Source organism: Phalacrocorax aristotelis, chromosome 12 (genome assembly GCF_949628215.1).
Source record: "Phalacrocorax aristotelis chromosome 12, bGulAri2.1, whole genome shotgun sequence".
Lineage (NCBI taxonomy): Eukaryota > Metazoa > Chordata > Aves > Suliformes > Phalacrocoracidae > Phalacrocorax > Phalacrocorax aristotelis.
In genome coordinates this window covers 18,122,191-18,140,593 of record NC_134287.1, presented here as the reverse complement: position 1 = coordinate 18,140,593, position 18,403 = coordinate 18,122,191, and the positions used below count along the sequence as shown (strand labels likewise).

The 18,403-nt window shown below is 39.6% G+C and overlaps 1 protein-coding gene across 4 annotated transcripts in view; it reads right to left on the bottom strand.

Annotated features, from left to right (window-relative positions):
• Window positions 1-18,403, bottom strand: part of TACC2 (transforming acidic coiled-coil containing protein 2) — a 153,494-nt gene that overhangs the window by 113,750 nt on the left and 21,341 nt on the right. For 3 of the 4 annotated variants that reach the window (XM_075107437.1, XM_075107433.1, XM_075107434.1), the window contains exon 3: window positions 10,028-10,197. In XM_075107437.1, coding sequence (XP_074963538.1) covers window positions 10,028-10,197 — 170 coding nt within the window. Of the gene's footprint in view, window positions 1-10,027; window positions 10,198-15,456; window positions 15,549-18,403 lie in introns of those variants that run through there. The other variant, XM_075107432.1, reaches the window with a different exon arrangement.

Below are 18,403 nucleotides of genomic sequence, written 5' to 3'. Positions count from 1 at the left end.
ATTAAGAAGGCTCCATCTGTTGAACATTTTCTCTAACTAATCAGCACAGTCGATTCTCACCAGAAGGTTGAAGGTGTCACTCTGCTGAACGATGTTGCCATTCAATGATACACGCCCTATGAGGTCATTTTATTGCAGTGGTCGATTTCAGTGCATATAAGCTATAACCGTTTGTACGATGTCTCTCCACACCCATTAAAGATAAGATAGAATAAGTGGAAGCAGAGATGATGTGGGTGCACTAACTGCAGAGACAGAGAAGTTATTTTTAATATTTTTCATGTGCACTGTGTGGACCTCAGTTTCCATACCTAGGTCTGTAGGTGATGGAATAGGTTAGTCTTGTTGTCTCCCTCCCCTCCCCTGGGAAGCCTTGGCATATTTTCATTGTGTTAGGGAACAAGGAGTGAAAGATCAGTTCAAAACTGGACATGGAATTGTACCTAGGAGCAAGGGGCATCATTTACTTAACATGAAATAATGAATCTCCCAACTCGCTGCTCCCATCCAAAGCAAGATACACAGACAACGCGGTGTCAAATGCTCGGAGGTCAGTGTGACGGCAGTGCGCTCTAGTTCCATAGCTGCACAGAGAGAGTTTGTTCATGGTGAGCTTATCACTGGAGCCTTGCCACAGCTTAGCAGTAACAGGCTAGCTTTCAGAAATTCAAGGTGGAGTTATAAAAGATCCTTAAAACACCTTCTGTAAGGCCGAGAATAGACTGGATTTTAAGTAATCTCCAGAAATCTGAGAAGCCCCTTTCCCATTCCCTGCCTGAGTTTTACACACAAAATACTTCACCAAAAAGCAAGTCAGTGACCGGCTCTCAGGTCCCTGCAGTTTAGGTCTGTGCAGTTTAGGTATAGAAACACTGCCCCTTCAGTAACTGTCAAAGCCGCATTGAAACCCGACACTCTTGGGCCATGGTACAGTGCACAAAATGGACTTCCAGGTGGGGTTAAAGCCCCTCTGATACTGAGGACTGCCCAATGCAACAACTTCTTTATGAGAGTGCTGCAGGTAAAACTGAACGTGAGCCTGTCTTAAACCATAAAAACTTCTTCAGAGTTGTTACAATGGAAAATGAACAAGTCTTTAAAGAGCTACTGAAATTTGCCTATGTTTAGGGTAAGCCTCAAATCTAAGGTAAATTATCTGTACCAAGGAATTCGTTTATAGTTTAACCAAGTTTCAGAAATGCTTGGCATCAGTTTGTACATGTAATTTATAACACTAATACATTCTATTTAAACTTTTAAAAATTCTTTTGCCCCAAATTTTTTCTTTTCCTAGCACACTGAAAACACCTCTCCATATAAAACTTACTGACACTGGGAACAACACAGGTGGCAATGCAATATCTGGTATTTGTTGGATCACTGACAACATGGGGCATGATGAGACATGAACAAACAAGGAGATGCCAGGACGCTTTCCCTAAGGAAGGAATAGACTTTATCATTTGACATTAATTTTGCACTCAGGGACTCTTAATTAGAAGAGGAGGAGCAGAAACCACAACACTGAACTGGGGTGTTGGAAAAGTGGGAGTCAGTTGCCATTCCAGCTTTTTGTTTGTGTTGCAGCTTTATCTTCTTAATGATTAAATTGCTCATTAGCAGTAGTGTGCCTAGGGTTCTTCAACCTGGAAGCTGTCAGAGATACGGTGTTCAGGGGAAGAACAAATGTGCGTGTAGGTTGGGGATGGGGGTAAAGCTCTCTAACCTCTGTGAAACTGAGTGTTGGAAAAGTAGAAAGCACCATCTACAACTACAGTTTCTCCTTATCACTTATCTTTAACCTCTGATTCCTTACTCATTGTTAATCCCATTTGTCAACTGAGTTACAAAAAGCATGGTAATAAATCTGGGATTGAAATATTGGTAATGTTCATCATACAGACCACACATCGTTATATATTTGCATTTTACATATTTCAGCTGACTGAAATTTCTCTAAGAGCTTTACAGATATGACTTCTTGTTACATTATACTTTTATTTGCAGCTATTAAATATGAAACAGCTCCAGACGTGTCTGAAGTGATTAAGTTTTCTTGAATACTATTGCCAAACACATGAACTATCTACTGCCCTGCTGGTAGCAACTTTGTAAGGAGTCATAGCAGCAAACCTGTGACTTAGCAGGTTCAAGGGCAGATAACAATCCAATGAACTAATCTATCCAGCATTATGAACCAACAAGAACATTTTTTCTGGTGTTCAGTAATGCTGAAACTTGTTAATTTTACTCAGGAGTAGATGAAGGAATTGGGACAAATTTGTAATTAATATATGCTGAACAGAATTAAAATGACGGTGCTGGCGAATGCTGTGACAGCAACTTAAACTATCACTTTTATAATGAAGTAGTACACATTCATCATCTGTGCTACTTCAGCTTGCTTCAATGTTTTATTCAGGACCTAACAGAGAATTGAATGGTTTGAGTTTCCAATCATAATAAGATACGTCCAGACTGACCTGCCTGGATATCTTCAATTAAGTTTCTCCTTCTGGTGTAAGTAACAAGGAAAACTGTATAGGAAACATATCCTACATCTTCCTTTTCATTTTTTGTGATCTTGCTTTTCTGTCTGCAAGACACTGCTGTAGTTAGAAAAACATCTGTTGGGAATGACTTAAGCTCAGTTGATCCTGCTTTAGGGCAGAAGGACAGACTAGATGACCTCTTAAAGTCACACCTAGTCCAATTATCTTCCTCTCTTTTTAAAGGGAATAACACTACAGGGAAATGACACCACATGCTGAAGATAATTCCCCTGAGTAAAACCCAATTCACATGACAATGTATTAGCAATCAATAATTACCTGCAGGGAGCATGTATTTTCAGACAATACATTCAATATGATAAACATAAAGCTATGACCCTAAAAGTTTGGGTTTTTTAAGTACAGGAAAATAAAATGTGTTCTCTTTTGAGGTTACTGGATCTCTTTTGTTTGTAATCTGAACTAGTTTGATATTATTAAGGGAAAAAGTTATACTGTAGGGTAATATTTAAAACAAAACATGCAAATGACAAAGCATAAAAGAACATTAGAGTTCCTCAGTTTGTGTAGATCTTAGGGCAGAAAGAGTAATTTTGCTAGGAATAATTGCTGAACGTAATTGATGATGTTAAAAAAAAAAAGAAAATGCAGTCATGCAAAGATCTAGGTGCATATGTAACTTGAAATGTGCAAGTGTCCCACGACACTCGCGTTATCAAAGGGAATTTTCTCCTTCTCTTAGAAGTTAAGCACACAATTAAAGATTTGCAAGGTCAAGGCCTGAATGGACTGACTATATGAATGCTATCCTTCCAGTTGCAACATCAAATAACAATGAGTTAAATCTTTATATGTCTAAAGTATTTGTTTTGCATAAATAATGACTGAGAAATTGCTTGTTTGGGAGCACATTGCAAATATACAAATTAATTTTTAATACCTGTAGTTAACCTCTTCCACCTTCACAATATATTGTGGCAAGTTCCAATTATCCTGGAACAATTTAAGAGTACTGCCCAGTTACTAAGATGTTTATTAGGACGGCACTGCCTGGTTTGTGTTCAGGGTGCGAAGCTATAAAGGATGTTAAGAAATCGATGATTTATAGAGCATATACAATAAATACTTCTGGATTAAGAGCCATACCCAGCCTACCAACCACTAACACTTGAAGTCACAACTTCGGTTACTCTGTTTTGCCATCCACAGCAAAGGCAAGAGGACAGAAGATAAAACCAGCAGCAGCTAGACAACAGCTCTCTAGCTGGTGTTAACTATATGAGGCGGGGTTGTGGAGGCGCAGGGCGTAGAGATGCACAGAAATGTTAAGCCTACTTGATAAACAACAAAAAATGATGCTCGAGAATTTAAAATTTCCTTTTCTTATTCCTTTACTTTCCTTCTAAAATGTGCAGTAGTTGTTGGAAAGACAGACAGCCTTTCCAGCTCAGTCACATTTGTGAGGGAAAAACACCACGTGCTGAAGCCGATGAAACCCAGAGGTCACATACGGTTGCTATCCGTACTGATGTAACTCAAGGCCTGAGTGATTATATTCCCAGGAGTATAAAAGCCTGAAATCTGAGGATGAATTTAGAAAGCACTGAAGGGGACAAATGCACAGCCAGCTCTGCAACCATGGCACACATATAGCTGCTTCTCAAATGTTTCTCTTCTGTTTCCCCTGACACACGAGACATCAGCATCTACATTTTGAGTTTACACATTTGGACACACTGTACTGGATGACTTGAGTTAACTTAAAGAATCCTGCACTTTAATCTGTCCCTGACAGGTATTGAAAGTTAATTAGGAAGATGGAAATAATTTCCACATTCTCTTAAAAAAAAAAGGTCAGAGTTTTAGAGGCAGAGCAAGTCACTATTTTAACTTTTCAGTGTAAACAAACACATGAGATATCTATCATCGCTAAAAGGCTGCTCACAGCAGCCAGCTTCCCCCATCCTCCCTGTATATCTAAGCTTTCAGGAAAAAGTGAAGCAGGAATAATGATCTATATGATCCTCCTGGGAACTGTCCTCCCCTTCTCCCCCCACCCCTGGTCACTTTTCACCTCCTTGTTCCACACACAGAATAAAATGCAGGGCTGTGATATTTTAAGTATGACAGACCTAAATTATCCTAACATTTAAAAAGTAAGCTGTACTACTGCTGCAGCAAGCAAACATGGCCAGATCTTCAGTTCCAGTTCCACAGCTGGCTCCTGGTCTCCATCAGAGATATCCGGAGGGTCAGCAGGAAGCATGGCACTGAACGGATGGTCCCACAGGATTCGTGGCAGCTTCAGCTTGTCGTTCGGCAGTGGCTGTGTGGGTCTCACAGGATCTGTGTGCAGCACTCAAGGTGGGAAAGCAGCCAAGTTCATCCACAGTTAATGCTTATTCCCCTTAACTACTTTTAAATTGCTGTATCTGCTTCTTCCTAAACCTGCAGGAAAAAATGCTTTTCTGGGCTAGAGTTGTCCAGCTAAGGATTCCCCAGATGTATGTCCTTCAGCATTTTTATTTCATATGGCAAGTTTACAGATTAATTGTTGCTTGTGTTACTTCTCAGCATACAGGACTAGTGAGAAACAGGTTCAAAAAGTTGGACTGAAACAGAGCATTTTAAAATAAGCGTCACAGATGTTTTAAATTCCAAAACATAAGAATTTAAAAGTGACCAAAACAATTTCTGAAAATTTTTGGGGAATGGAAGAAAGCCACCCAGAAGACTGGAAAACGGCAAATGTGGTAGTTTTCCACACAGAGATACTCCATCCGAAGATGGCAGGTCTTACACTCTTAAGACTGTAAGAGTTCACTTCAGGGTGGAAAAGATGTGTTCAAAGCAGCATACGGGAGCGAGTTAAAAATAAACAGCCTGGAATCTGAAACTTCAAAGATTTCCGTTTATTGTCTTTGTTTCTATTTTGGCAGAATATAACTTAGAAGCCACCCAAAACACGCATGTCCCGGCAGTTTCAGGAGTAAGGCTAAATAAAAAGTAATTGCCCGAGCTCCTGCCCATCTAATGTTTCCTGAAACAAGGATCTTATTAATCCCTTCAAGCTGACTCATCCATGTAACATTCCTCTCGCAAGAGTCATAGTTTTGCATGCTGAAGTGTAAAGCTGTTTTAGCCAGCTAGAATATAAATCCAAATGTTCTCGGTACTCCCATTTTGAAAAGGAACCCCTAAAGAAGTGCAGCTATGCCATTTTCGAGCAACACATTTAAAAAAAACCAAATTGGTCACGGAACAGTATAGAAATACCTATAATAATAAAAAAAGCAAGACTGCATTTGCTGCAGCTAAACCACAAATACTCAAAACCGAAGATAAGAGACCCCACCCCACAGTCTCCATTACTACCACTGGCCCATTCTAACACCAGTTTGGATAGCTTAATGTGCTGGGTGGGTGTCCGTCTAGCTTTGTGTTAATTAACTGTACTCAGCCTGTTGTTGCAAACCACACCAGTATGTAACCACTTGCCTCTTCATTTAACAGTCTTCCGAAAGGCCACATGCAAGAACTGCTGACACTAATGGGAACCATCACACAACCCACCTCAGCTCCAGCGTTTGTTATTTTTACATTCATGCTTAGTGCTCCTCTACTTGCATACAGCTGGAGCCTGAACTTGTGCCTCCACTAAAATCCAGACCCACAGAGAGAAAATTGTGGGAGAAATTCTGGCTTCAAATCAGACTCTATCAACTGGTTATCTCTACCACCACTAGAGCAGGAAGAAGGTAGTTGCTACTTTGGGATTATAAACCAAATACCTTGAAAAACTGCTGTTGGGAGTCCTACAGTATACTAAAGCATCAATAGGAACAATGGCAGGTTTTGAAAAAGAATAGCATGGATACAATAATTTGAGGGTTAAATTCTGCTCTGCCCCACTACACCAAAGTCAGCATATAAGTTTTGCAACACATTTAATAGATTTTTGCATTCTCAAGGGAGACTCCAACAGAAAGACAGGCCATTCCTCATTGTGTTAAAAGCCACAGTGAGGTCTTCAGCCAGGACCTTGTAGCTTTGCTTCCCTTTGATGGCAGGATTGCCCAAACTTGCCCACAGGGTGAAGATACAAAGGTCCACCCCTATGAAGATGCAAGATCCATCATAAACTCTAGAAGTCTCAGGTCAAATATTCAGGTGATGAGTCTTGGAGAAGTTTACCATGACCTTCCAGTACTGACAGTGATGTAGATCTGTCTGCAGGATGTATTAAATGGTTTCCCACATATGAATGGCTAGAGGAACTTGAAGCTGACACTTCCTTCTTCGTACTACCAAAAAAAAAACCACCAAAATTTCATCCTCCTTCTTTCCTAGCTGTGACTGCACACACATTTCATCAAGAATGGTTTTCACCAGATTGGGTGAGAGCAACAAAATCCTGCTGAATGGATGAATACAGCTTCATTGCCAGCTGCTTGATATGATTTGCCAACTATTATTATTTTTCTTGGAGACAAAAGTAGAGGAGGATGTTGCTGACCAGGGTAAAACAACCTCCCCTTCTCCAAAGCCCCCTCCTTGATTTTATATATTTTGAATTTAAAAAATGAACATCACAGAAGTGATGGAAAGCTATCTCCTCAGGGCTTTTATATGGGGCCCTCTGATTTGGTGTACCCAAGTTCCTTACATTTCCCCAAATGAACTTAGCAAGAATGTCAGAAAGTTTAAATCTCCGCATACTTCTGGCTGCTTTCTGCTGACATCTAAGAATCTCTAACGTACTACACTGTGAATATTCTATACCCATTTTACAGGTGCAGAAAATGAAATGCAGAAATATTAATTGCTTTGATAAGGTTCACTCCTGGGAGTTAGCGTTAGGTCAGGTTGTTGAAAGCACATTTTCCAATTTGAGTGTTTCACAGTGTTACTGTTCCTACCAGCTTCCTGGCAGCTAGTTAGAAGACTCTTTATAGGCAGCCATTGGAGAAAGTTGTGTATATATCTTCCTTAAAATGTGGACAAGAAAGTAATTGGACAGAGATGCTTTTTGAGAAACAAGACAAACTTAGATAATTTAAGCACCCTGAGGTGAGTTCTGCTGCTGCTTCATTCACAGGATCGAGGCAGTACATAAGGCAGGTCTCAGCAGTTGGCACAAACACTGTATTAGGTGGATGCTGGTACAAACACTGTCAGTCAGAGGGTGTACAGGTGTTGCAGTTCTAAGTACACAGTCTAAGAATGGTCATTTTGCAGTTTCACAAACAACTCTAATTTTTAGGAATGTTATTCATGATAGGCCTACATAGAAAATTTAACAGTTGCTAATACTCAAAATTTCCCCCTCAACTCTTTTTTCCCCTTTCCATAATATAACCTGCCTATTGATAAGAATACCAGAAAATTACTATTTTATTGTTACAAATCACAATGGATCATGTTTCAAGTAGCTTAAAATAAATTCATATTTTCTTCAGCTACAACAACATGGTCACTCACAATTACACACGCATATGACAGTGATTTTGCACAATACTGTTAAGTGAAATTAGAAGATTCCTGTAATATTTGTTAACTGTAATAACCTACAAACAAAAATGCATCTAGAAGTCTCTTCCTGTCCAATTTTACATCACAACTGCACACTCAATTTTTACTAACTAGTGTGAATGCCATCTGTGGCTTTTCTTATTAGACATGAAAATGGAGATACACTCCCAAAGGCATAAGGAACTCATCCAAGGAAGAGCTGTTTCATGTATAGACTTGGTGTTAGATAGTAAAGTGATGCCACACTGGAAGAGAGATGTGCAACCTTCCATTACTTTAAACTTCAAGCCTAAATACCTTTATCATTGTAAACTGACTTTGCAGTCTTAGTCTTGCTCAGAATTTATTATTTTTAGTAAATAATTATGATTTGCTAGTGGCAGTCAGAAGAAATAGAATTAATAGTAAATATCTTCCTCTGTGTGTACTGAAGTATGACAACCTACTGAAATGTAAGAGCTCCATTGCACAGCCAAACTACCCCTTCCAGAAAGCAAACTGCCTTTTTCTAGATAAGTCTTTTTAGATTGTCAGGTCTCTAGGTTTGCCTGAAGTTCCCCTGATGTGGTCAATTATGATCTCATTTGATTTGGACTTAAACTGCCACAAACTGTTGCATGACACCAATAATTATAGAATAGAATAGAATAGAATAGAATAGAATAGAATAGAATAGAATAGAATAGAATAGAATAGAATAGAATAGAATAGTGCGAGGGACATACAACAATCATCTAGTCCAGCTGCCTGACCACTTCAGGGCTGACCAAAAGTTAAAGCAAATGATTAAGGGCATTGTCCAAATGCCTCTTAAACACTGACAGGATTGGTGCATCAACCACCTCTCTGGAAAGGCTGTTCCAGTGTTTGACTACTCTCTTGGTAAAGAAATGCTTAATCTTTGTAATTTCTTATTAGAAAAAGCAGAAGAAGAGTTTATTGCCTGGGATAGCATTAACTTAATGGCATTTGAAATATGTTACTTGACTACTGTTTGTTCTTGTTTTTCATTTCTCACGTTTACATCTTTCAAAGACAATAGCCATCAGAAATGGTAGCCAGGGTTGGCGGAGACAGAAAAAGGCCCAAATCACACATACTCCCCTTGACAAGGATGCAGCCAGCCTTTTTGCAGTGAATTCTCCATTCTTAAAGAAAGTTCATGCAAACACTTAAAAAGGTGCCCACAGCCTAAAAATCTTACACATTGATCAGCAAGTTACTGCTACCCCTTCTAAGCTGTATCTTTCATTCTATCCCAGGTAGATGATCAGGAAAGTGTTCAGCCCTATGTTAAAATCGTGCTGGCCTTAGATAATTTCTTCACTGCAGCAGATGAAAACCCTAGTTCCATGGGGAAATTCAAATATTCATGCAAAAAATATTAATGCGTCAGAAAAAATATTCCCTTTGGGATATTTAATAAAATCCAGATTATGTTACTTTCTGCCATCCTTAATAGCACTGAAGAATACCTTAACTCTGAAAGTGGTCTTATTTATTTAATCAGGTGAATTTTAAGACGTTTAGAAGAGTGCAATGCTAACAATTATTAGCTGAGTTGGTACATTTTAATAGGACTGTTATACAGAGCTGAGCACGACATTTTGTAATTGCTTGCAATTGCTTACAATTTCATCTTACTTCACAATGATATATGACTACAAAAGACTCTTCAATGTTTCTCTGTCTCAGATGAGAGTTTGTTAGTAAGAGCAAAAAGCACAGAAAGTTTAGGTCAAGGGTTACTACAACAGCTGAAGTCTTGCTTGTAGCTATGCAGTAAGGCGAGAGAGTCTGTTTGGTAAACAGTAAGTAGCCGTGTTTTGTCAGGTTATTTTGAAGACTGCATGACCACCATCCAGCAGAATAATAGATTTTGAAAATCAGTTACACAAGAACAGAAACTCAGCGAACATCCCCCAGGTATCAACAGCAGCAAGGCTTGAAGTCTATTTACAGGAAGAAACTTTGTTTCTTACCTTGTAGGTCCTGGAATTGATGGGGATGTGGTCTCAGACAGTTGCACGGCAGCAGGAAGACCTGAGATGTCCTGACCTCCAGATCTTTCTGTGCTGTTTTCCTGAGGGCTCATTTTTAAACCGTGCCCGTTACCAGAAGGTTCGCCCAATTCTGAATCTTGTAGAGTGCTCTAGAATGAAAAAAGAACAGTTTAAATAGACCTGCTATTTTGGAGTACAGGAAGTTTTGGAGAATAAATAAGCTTAAGGAGTTTTGTTCTGCCCACTGATGGACAACTTTCTGTGGCAGTTTTCACTATTTTGATGGAACTTGCACATTCCAAAGCCAAGCCATTTTTTTTCTTAATGACATAAAAACAGAAGGAAGTGGTTAAGCCAAAAATAAATACTAGGAAAAGAACAGGGAGAGAAGAACACAACAATTGTTCTAAAGCAGCCAAGGACTTTACTGACTCAAGGAGGGTATAATCTCTTTTCCCAAGACTGGCAAATGCTTCCTTGCTAAGCAAGCTTAAAATGAGAAAGAATAGAAACAAGCTATGAACTTTGACACTTATAATATTAGCAGTATCTTTGGAGTGAAGTTAGAGATAAAGCCAACGTTAATGAAGACCCAGCACTTGAATCCAAGTCCAGATTCTTTCTGTCTCATTTCAACAAAGCTCAGAATGCCTCTGAACTGAAATGGAGGGCCTGATTCACTACCATGTTGCCTTTCTGTAATAACAGCCACGAGAAATGCTGCAGTTTCTGTAGTAATAGCTACAGAAATGCTATTTGACAAATACGGTAATTCTGCATCACCTCTTCTCAAAGGTAAATATTTACCTAGGATCTTCATCCATGGAGACATGCCTTTACATGAGTGATGTGATTTGTTTTGTTTTGTTTTGTTTCTACTGCAAACTATTGGATTTGCTCCAGGGAGGAAGAGAGTCCTGTGCAAGTGCCAGGCTGTGACTTGTGGTATGCCCGCAAATCCCTGGGGTTCTACAACACCCCCATGGGGCTGCTTACAACAGGTAGTGGCAGTTTCCTGTTGAGTTTTTTTTTTGGTTTGGCAGAATTATCTTTAGAAGGCAAAGAAGAGCTGGTAAAAGCTGTTTGAACAGTACCTGAGGATGTTCTTCAAGTATAACAAAAGAACTGGAGAGAAACAAACATAAAGGAAAAATGCACTCTGAATGAAGAAGCTCCATTTCAAAACCTCTGGCACATCAAGCAATAGTGAAAGAGAGAGAAACCTGCTTAATCAGATTACCCTCACATACACCGTTGTTTTAAGAATTGTTAACTGTAACTGTAAAAAGCCAAAGCAACACTTAAGGTAAAGACGCATAAGTGTATGTGCTGACCATGGGACAGCCATTTCAGAAGAATGCCATAGATGAAAAGCACAGTATACTATTCTGACTAATCTTTTAGGGTTTTTTACTCTGAATTTTTAGGTTTATTTTGTTCTAGAAATAATAAATGGCGGAAAGCTATTGTTTTCAGAATTATACTTCTCTGTGCGAACATGGTGGGTTCTCACACAACCAAAGTCTTCTCACGATCAGAATCAGGAGCGAGAGACACCCAGTGGACAAGAAAAGCCCATGTAATGAGCAATTGAAAAGGTCAGGCCATACTGAAAATTTAAAAAGATTTCCTTTAGACCTAAGGCAAATTTGATTAACTCTCATATCCTCTGCTTTTCTTTGGAGGAACCCCTTCACTACAGCTTTGTCTGCAGAAGTCTCCTTTATCACACGGCTTTCCACTGGGAAAGACCAAGGGCTCTTGGTTGTATGATTATTAAGCTCTCACCCAGCATGTGCTGACAGATGGCATTTGGAATATTTATCTAAGTATATACGTTGGTCCCAAAACCACAGTATATGGCAAAAAAACCCAAACCCTAGAACATCAAGATTTATACAAGAAAATTTGTTTCGTCCAGCCAGAAAAAAAAAAACCACTCCAAAACCAACAAAAACCCAATAGAACTTAGTTAGCTTCCAGGGCTCTGTTTTGCTTTTGGTGCTACATTTTGGGCAGCCTTGCTTTTGTTTCAGTGAGAAAGTTTGCATGGAGAATTTACTTCAGCATGCGTACATGTGTGCAGAGAGAAAGAACTATGAAAAAAAGTGTTATTAAATTCATTATCAGGAGAAAAAAAAACTACCAACCAAAAGAGTGACTTCTGGGGTCATGTGTGATCATGCTGCAGTGCACCCATTGCCCAACTGCCTCGCACACACCATCCCCACCATCACTACTATCCCCACACCCCAGAGCCTCCCCGGCTTGCCAGTTAGGGTGGGTGGGATTTATATCTTGACAGAAGAGGAACTCCTTCAACTAGATGGGCCCAACCCCATGGAGAGTCAGCCTTGACCTACCAGGGAAGCAGGACAAGAGCAGGGCGGGGGGTTGGTGAATGCACAAGCCACGTGAGGCAGCCATGGTGTCACACTTTTATTTAGTCAATGTATCATGTCTTACTGCGAGCGCTACGATTGGGCCAATCTGGAAGGTGGGCCACAGATAAAGGCCTCAGAGTAGCAGCCAAATGAAGTATAATTTTCAGGCCGCTTGCAGACAAAAATGACCTTTCCTTTCCCAGCAGGGCAGGGAGGGCAGGGAGAACCACACAAAGAACCCCAAGAAAATCGGGCAAATTACAAATTTGTCCAGATGCCTGCAGCAGTTGGCAAAAGCAGTGAAAACTAATTCTTTATTTTTCCTCCTTTCTGCTGCCACCATCTCAAATTTTCTTTAGCTCACTTGGGTGCTAGGCAGGAGGAATACCTCACAGCTCTCTTCAGAAGATGAAGACCTACATGTTTTGTCTCCTTCTTCTAAAGCCCCTGTCATCTTCCATGGCAGAAAGGAACACAGCAAAGGATTAAGTCATTAACCTCCTGCACTCTTAGTACCCCCACATTGTTTCTAATAAATCTCTCTTTCACAAGATCAGCCACTACACCCAAAGGGCTCCTGTAGGTTACAATCCTCTGTTCTGCTGACCAGCATCAGCCCACTTCTGGAGCCACAGCATAACAGGGATGCCTCTTGCACACAAACCTCTGAAGTAAAACTCCTTTCTGCGCAGAGAAGCAGTATCCTTTGGATTGCCATCCAGAGCCATGAACTCCATGAGCTACATGATAACCTATAGTTAATCAGCAACATGGGCTCAGTTGCAGCATTAGAAAGAAGCACGACTCATCAGCCTGTCATATAATAAATCCAATAGCACATTGCTACCAAAGGTCAAATAGCACTAACAAATACAAGGAGACCTCATGCTGTGGTTACATCTGGTAGGTACTTGCAAGCCAGCAGTATGGTTATTTCAGGACAGTTTGAAACTGTAACGTGGAGTCAGGCTAATTTGTCATTGACTCCCTGAGTCTGACACTTCACAGAACACTTTGGGGCCAGAATAACAGAAGTTTGCTGGATTTTACTTTTACTATTTATCTCCATAATTCACAAGTTAACTACATAATATAGACATTTATGTGCCTGTTTTATACCTGGACACCTAATCTCATCAAAACTAGGATGTTTCCATATTAGACACGGAGAAGGGCCCATATCCCAGTGATTTTATCAGCTGTTACATTAAGTCTTAATATCAAAACAAAAGCACTCTGGGAGGGGCAGATTGAGAAGGCAAGGAGAACAATCACAACAAAAGGTTAGTTATGTGCACTGTTTTGAAAACTACTTTTAACATTTTCCATAGGTTGTCTGGGGAGGGTGGTGGGTTTTTTCACTTGTTTGTTTGGTTTTGACTTTTTTGGTTTTAAATAGTTTTGTGCTTTCATGGATCTAATGGGTAAGAAGTTGTAGTTCATCTCCCACCTATCCCTAAGCAACCCTCATTGGCCACAGAAAAATCTGACTTTTGCTGTTCCAGTTCCAAACGTGACCAATTTTAACATACATTAAAACAATCTTTGCAACTTTGCAAATTATCAAAAAGCAGAGTTGTCCTCTTACCTAGTCAGGCAAGAGCACACATGGCCAGGAAAGTATATTTTCAAAAGAAGCTCAAAGGAGGATTTTAACAATAATCAAAATGAAATTTTAATGTAGATATTTAAATGTAAAAGGAACTACTAATATTCCAAGATATGGGAAAGCTTTATATATTGGTATTCTACATTTAATGTATTTATCTAATCATCACAAAAGAACATGGTCTGTGAATCTATGCCAGCCAAGCAGAAAAACATAATTCAATTTCTCTATCAAGTTTTTCAAATTTAAGCTAGTCATGCAAATCAGGTGCTGAACGAGCTTTGCATAGGATGCTTTTTTATTTTTAATTAACATCTGTGAAAACAATTAAAAAGACTATGTTTTGTTCAAAAGTATCATCAGAAAGCTGCTGTTAAATGAATTACTTTTGAGGTCTCAATACATACAGCCTCTGAAGTGATTTACTACAGAAGCTTGCAGCTAAATTTGCTTTATATTCATTTCAAACATAGCATACTCTGTTTTGAAAAGGATTCTGAGGTAATAAAAAGTTACTTAATTGAAAGACTTAAAGAAATACTGATAGTAAAGATCAGAATACAGAGGTTCTCCGCAATTTCTTCTTTATGTCTAGGATAATTTTAAAAACCCAACAACAAAGCAAGTTTGTCACACACAGCATACAAACAACAGACGGAAAACTAAATGGCCTATACTTTTTTCCTTAAAGCCAGCATAGTATTTAAATTAATAAAACTGATTCTCCTGAAATATGCAATGTAATTTGCATTAAACCTTTCCACAAGCATTGGACTCTGCAAGAACACTAAGTAAACTACAGGATCACTTTATTTTCTTGATGACTTTGAACAGGAACTTAAAAGTTAAAAAAAAAAAAAGAACTCCATTAACAGTGCAGCCAAAAGGATTATGTGCGCTGCTGTACTCTGGCTGAAGTTATCATACCAGAAAGAAATTACTTTAATGCTACATGGGAGCCTGTTCACAGCTCAGCTCCCAAAACACTGACTCTCCCCTCCCTGTTCAAAGCCACAGTAACAGCATTAGGCGCTGCCACAGCCTTGTGTTACAGCAATTTGAGAAGCCTCATATTTCTCCACAAGGCACTGGGCTCCTGATCACAAAGCACAAAATGGGTCTGCTTTTACAACCTAGCGTTCACACTCAAACCCCTCCAAATAAGTAAACTTCCTTCGATTCCCCTTTCTTCTTTCTCTCAATAAAAGTTTCCTTTTACATCTGCCCTCTGCAAAGTTCCTCCATTAAACACACATCCTTTTATAGCAGTTGCAGGAACATGCCATAGCTCTGACTAGCTGAAAGCAATCTTTGAAGAGTTACATTAAGTTTCCATTCCCACTAACTCCCTCTGGTTATTGGAGGGGAAGCTGGAACAAGCCTTTACAAGTCTCAATCAATAAACCAGAACTTACCTTTTATTTTTCTCCATGTCTTCCATTACAAGTTGGTTCTGTTTTGTTTTGTTTTTTAATAGGGATTTATTAAGGTCTGCCTGCTAGAAGTGTTGGTTGTTTGCCTCCAGCCACCACCACCTCCGCAGGACGGGAGCGGGCCGCAGCAGTGCAGGTGAATGCCGGGACGCAGAGCAAAGGTCGGCCCTGCAGTGCCCAGGCTCCGGTTTCAGGATCAACCGCCAAGCTGACCGCCTTGGGAAGACGGACACATGGTCCCTGTTAGGGCTAGTGGGCCACACACCCCCTTAGCCAAACGGCTCACACCTGTGTGGCTGAGCAGGCTAACATCAAGCGGAAAAGTGTGCACGTGGCGCTCTTTGGGAAGGTTTCACTGCTCGTTTCGCTGCAGGACCAGCTGCAGAGAAAGGGAGTGAACAGTTTTTCATCCAAAGTCTTAATCAATAGGCCGCTCCCCGTTATTTTTATTGTACTTCAGCATTAAATCCTTTCCTTGAAAATAGAACTGAGGCATCACAAAATGGCTTGCTGCTATTCTTAAAAGTCAGGTTAACATAACAGTTCATGAATGAGTCTGCCTAATACCCTGAGACCTGCTAGAAGTCAATACCAATGAAATACCCAGTCTGTGTTGGAAAAGTTGATAGAAGAGAAGTTTTCAAGGTTACATTTTTCTAAAAACAGAGTTGTACGAGTCATGTGGCTGGGAAATGATATTTTTTAAATGGATGTTGCAATTTTTTTAGGTTTAGCTTTTGAGAGCTACCTTTTTGCTCTTCTGGTTTGTTTTTTTTTTTTTTCCCTGCTCTGCAGGTGCATTAACTCAGTACCAAATCAGACTTTTCAATCTTTATATCCTTGGAGAACCAGTGTTTCTCTGTTGTTTGGAGATATATTTGATATTGCTTTAACAACCAGAACTTTTCAGTCAAATCAGCAAACACTGGTCAGCAAAGTACTGATCATGGGACAGTAGCAAATTGGTACCTGACATATTGGGCCAAGTTTAAACTCTGTGTGACAATTCAGATCCGAAGAATTACACTAAAACTTGGTTTTGTCACATTGCATTATTCAGTGCCTGCCCCTTGTTGAGAGTGGCTGGAGTACAGCAGTTTAGAGAGGGGGATGACCATCATGACCACTTCTCGGTTTTTTGCCCAAACATCACGACTACTTAATTAGTCAGATGTAACTATGACATGATCAGAAGCCAAAAGCAGACTCTTTCTCTAAGGGAGATTCCATATAGAATTTTGCCCTTGCAGTAGATTGTTTTTTTTAAAATTATTTTTAATCAGTAATCGTGTAATTTGCTATTGCTCCTGACTTGGTTTATTTGTCTCTCACTGGAATAGAATTTTAAGTTCATGCCTTTTCTAATTAAAATCCTTGAAGGGACAGGAATGCAAAAGTTGGCATTTAGTGGAAGTCTCATTTGATCTGCCTCTTACAAATATAACAAGCTATTGTAAGTACCTACGACCTTTTATTAGAGAAAAAGGATTGCTTTCTCTCCTGAGAAATACCTACTGATATGACTGGCAGCAAACATAAAAACAAACTGGGGATGTGTGTGTGTATTTATACATAGTCACCATCTTATCCTTGGTTTAGCATTCTTGTCAGAATACACAGCTTCCCCACAGTACAGCAAGAGCAGTTCAAACCTTCAGGCTTCGTTGTTTGTGTTTATGGCCCTTCCAATCCACTGAGGGCACTAAACTGTTTGTCTTCAGTTCCTGGTAAAGTCAACGTAAGTGTCTTCTCAACAGCTTGCTGCTGTCCTTAAGCCTTAGCCTGTTTGAATGTGTGTAGCATAAGTCTGCACTGGGCTAAATGAAGCATAGCTGTATAACTGGCTTTATGGTTCTTGTTAACCTGATCTTTCCATCTGTTTATGTGATCTATGTTCAGTAGGCAAAGGAAAATTCATAGTTATCCTTGTAACTCCACTAGTCTTGCTGCAGCTTATTTTCCTTTGTCCCTTTCCTGAGGGTTGGATGGGGGCCCAATGAGTACTTACATTATTTTCTTGAGGTTGGCAGGTGTATGTGATATAGCAGGAGAGAGAGAGGATAAAGTCGATGATGTTGGGGAAAAATCTTCATCACATAACTTGCAATTTCCAGTTAATATAATTTTAGCTAGAGCAGCTTTTTGATGAGTGGTTCATAGCAGCCTAGCAATAAAAGACTTCAGAAGATGTTGTTAGAATCATATGAAGTACTATTGGGAAAATTGTCTCCAAGCTGAGTTCTAAACTCTGTTGTGCTCCTCAGCCGATAGCGTTTGTTTGCCTAGTTCTAACTACCCATAGCTGTGGAAAATGTAGGTCCAACATTTTCACACTATTTCTAAATGGAGAAATTTAGTAAATAATTATAGAGGTTCTTTATAAATGTAAAATATTTTTCCTTTTCATCTCTACCCATACAAGTACCTTTCCCATTAGAAGTGGTGGTGGCTTTACAGATGCAAAAGAAGGTTTAATCATTCATTCAGAAGAGGAGGAATAGTTTTCCAACTTCCTTTTCATGATGCTTTCAAATTAAGAATCCTGTCACAACTCCTTCTTTCATCCCCCCCTCCTTCATTCACAAGGAAGATGAGAACAAGTGCAATAAGACTCATTGTAGTGAGAAGTGTTCCAGAATTTGTTGTATTTGCATAAAAGGACATATAATTCTCTGAAAACAGACAACATTCCTTTTGTGTAAACTCAAACAAATGCTTGGCATTACTCACCATAGAATATTGGACCAGTAGTAATTATCATTAGAAGTAAGCATTAGTGAATATGGTGACCGGAGGTATACTAGAACTACATAAGCACCAGCAATGGCCATACTGGCCTGTAGCCAACTGCCATTGACACCCTGTTGTGGGCAAACATTGACTGAAAGGATGTGGAACAGTTCTGCCATCCTCTGCAATGGGTGAAATG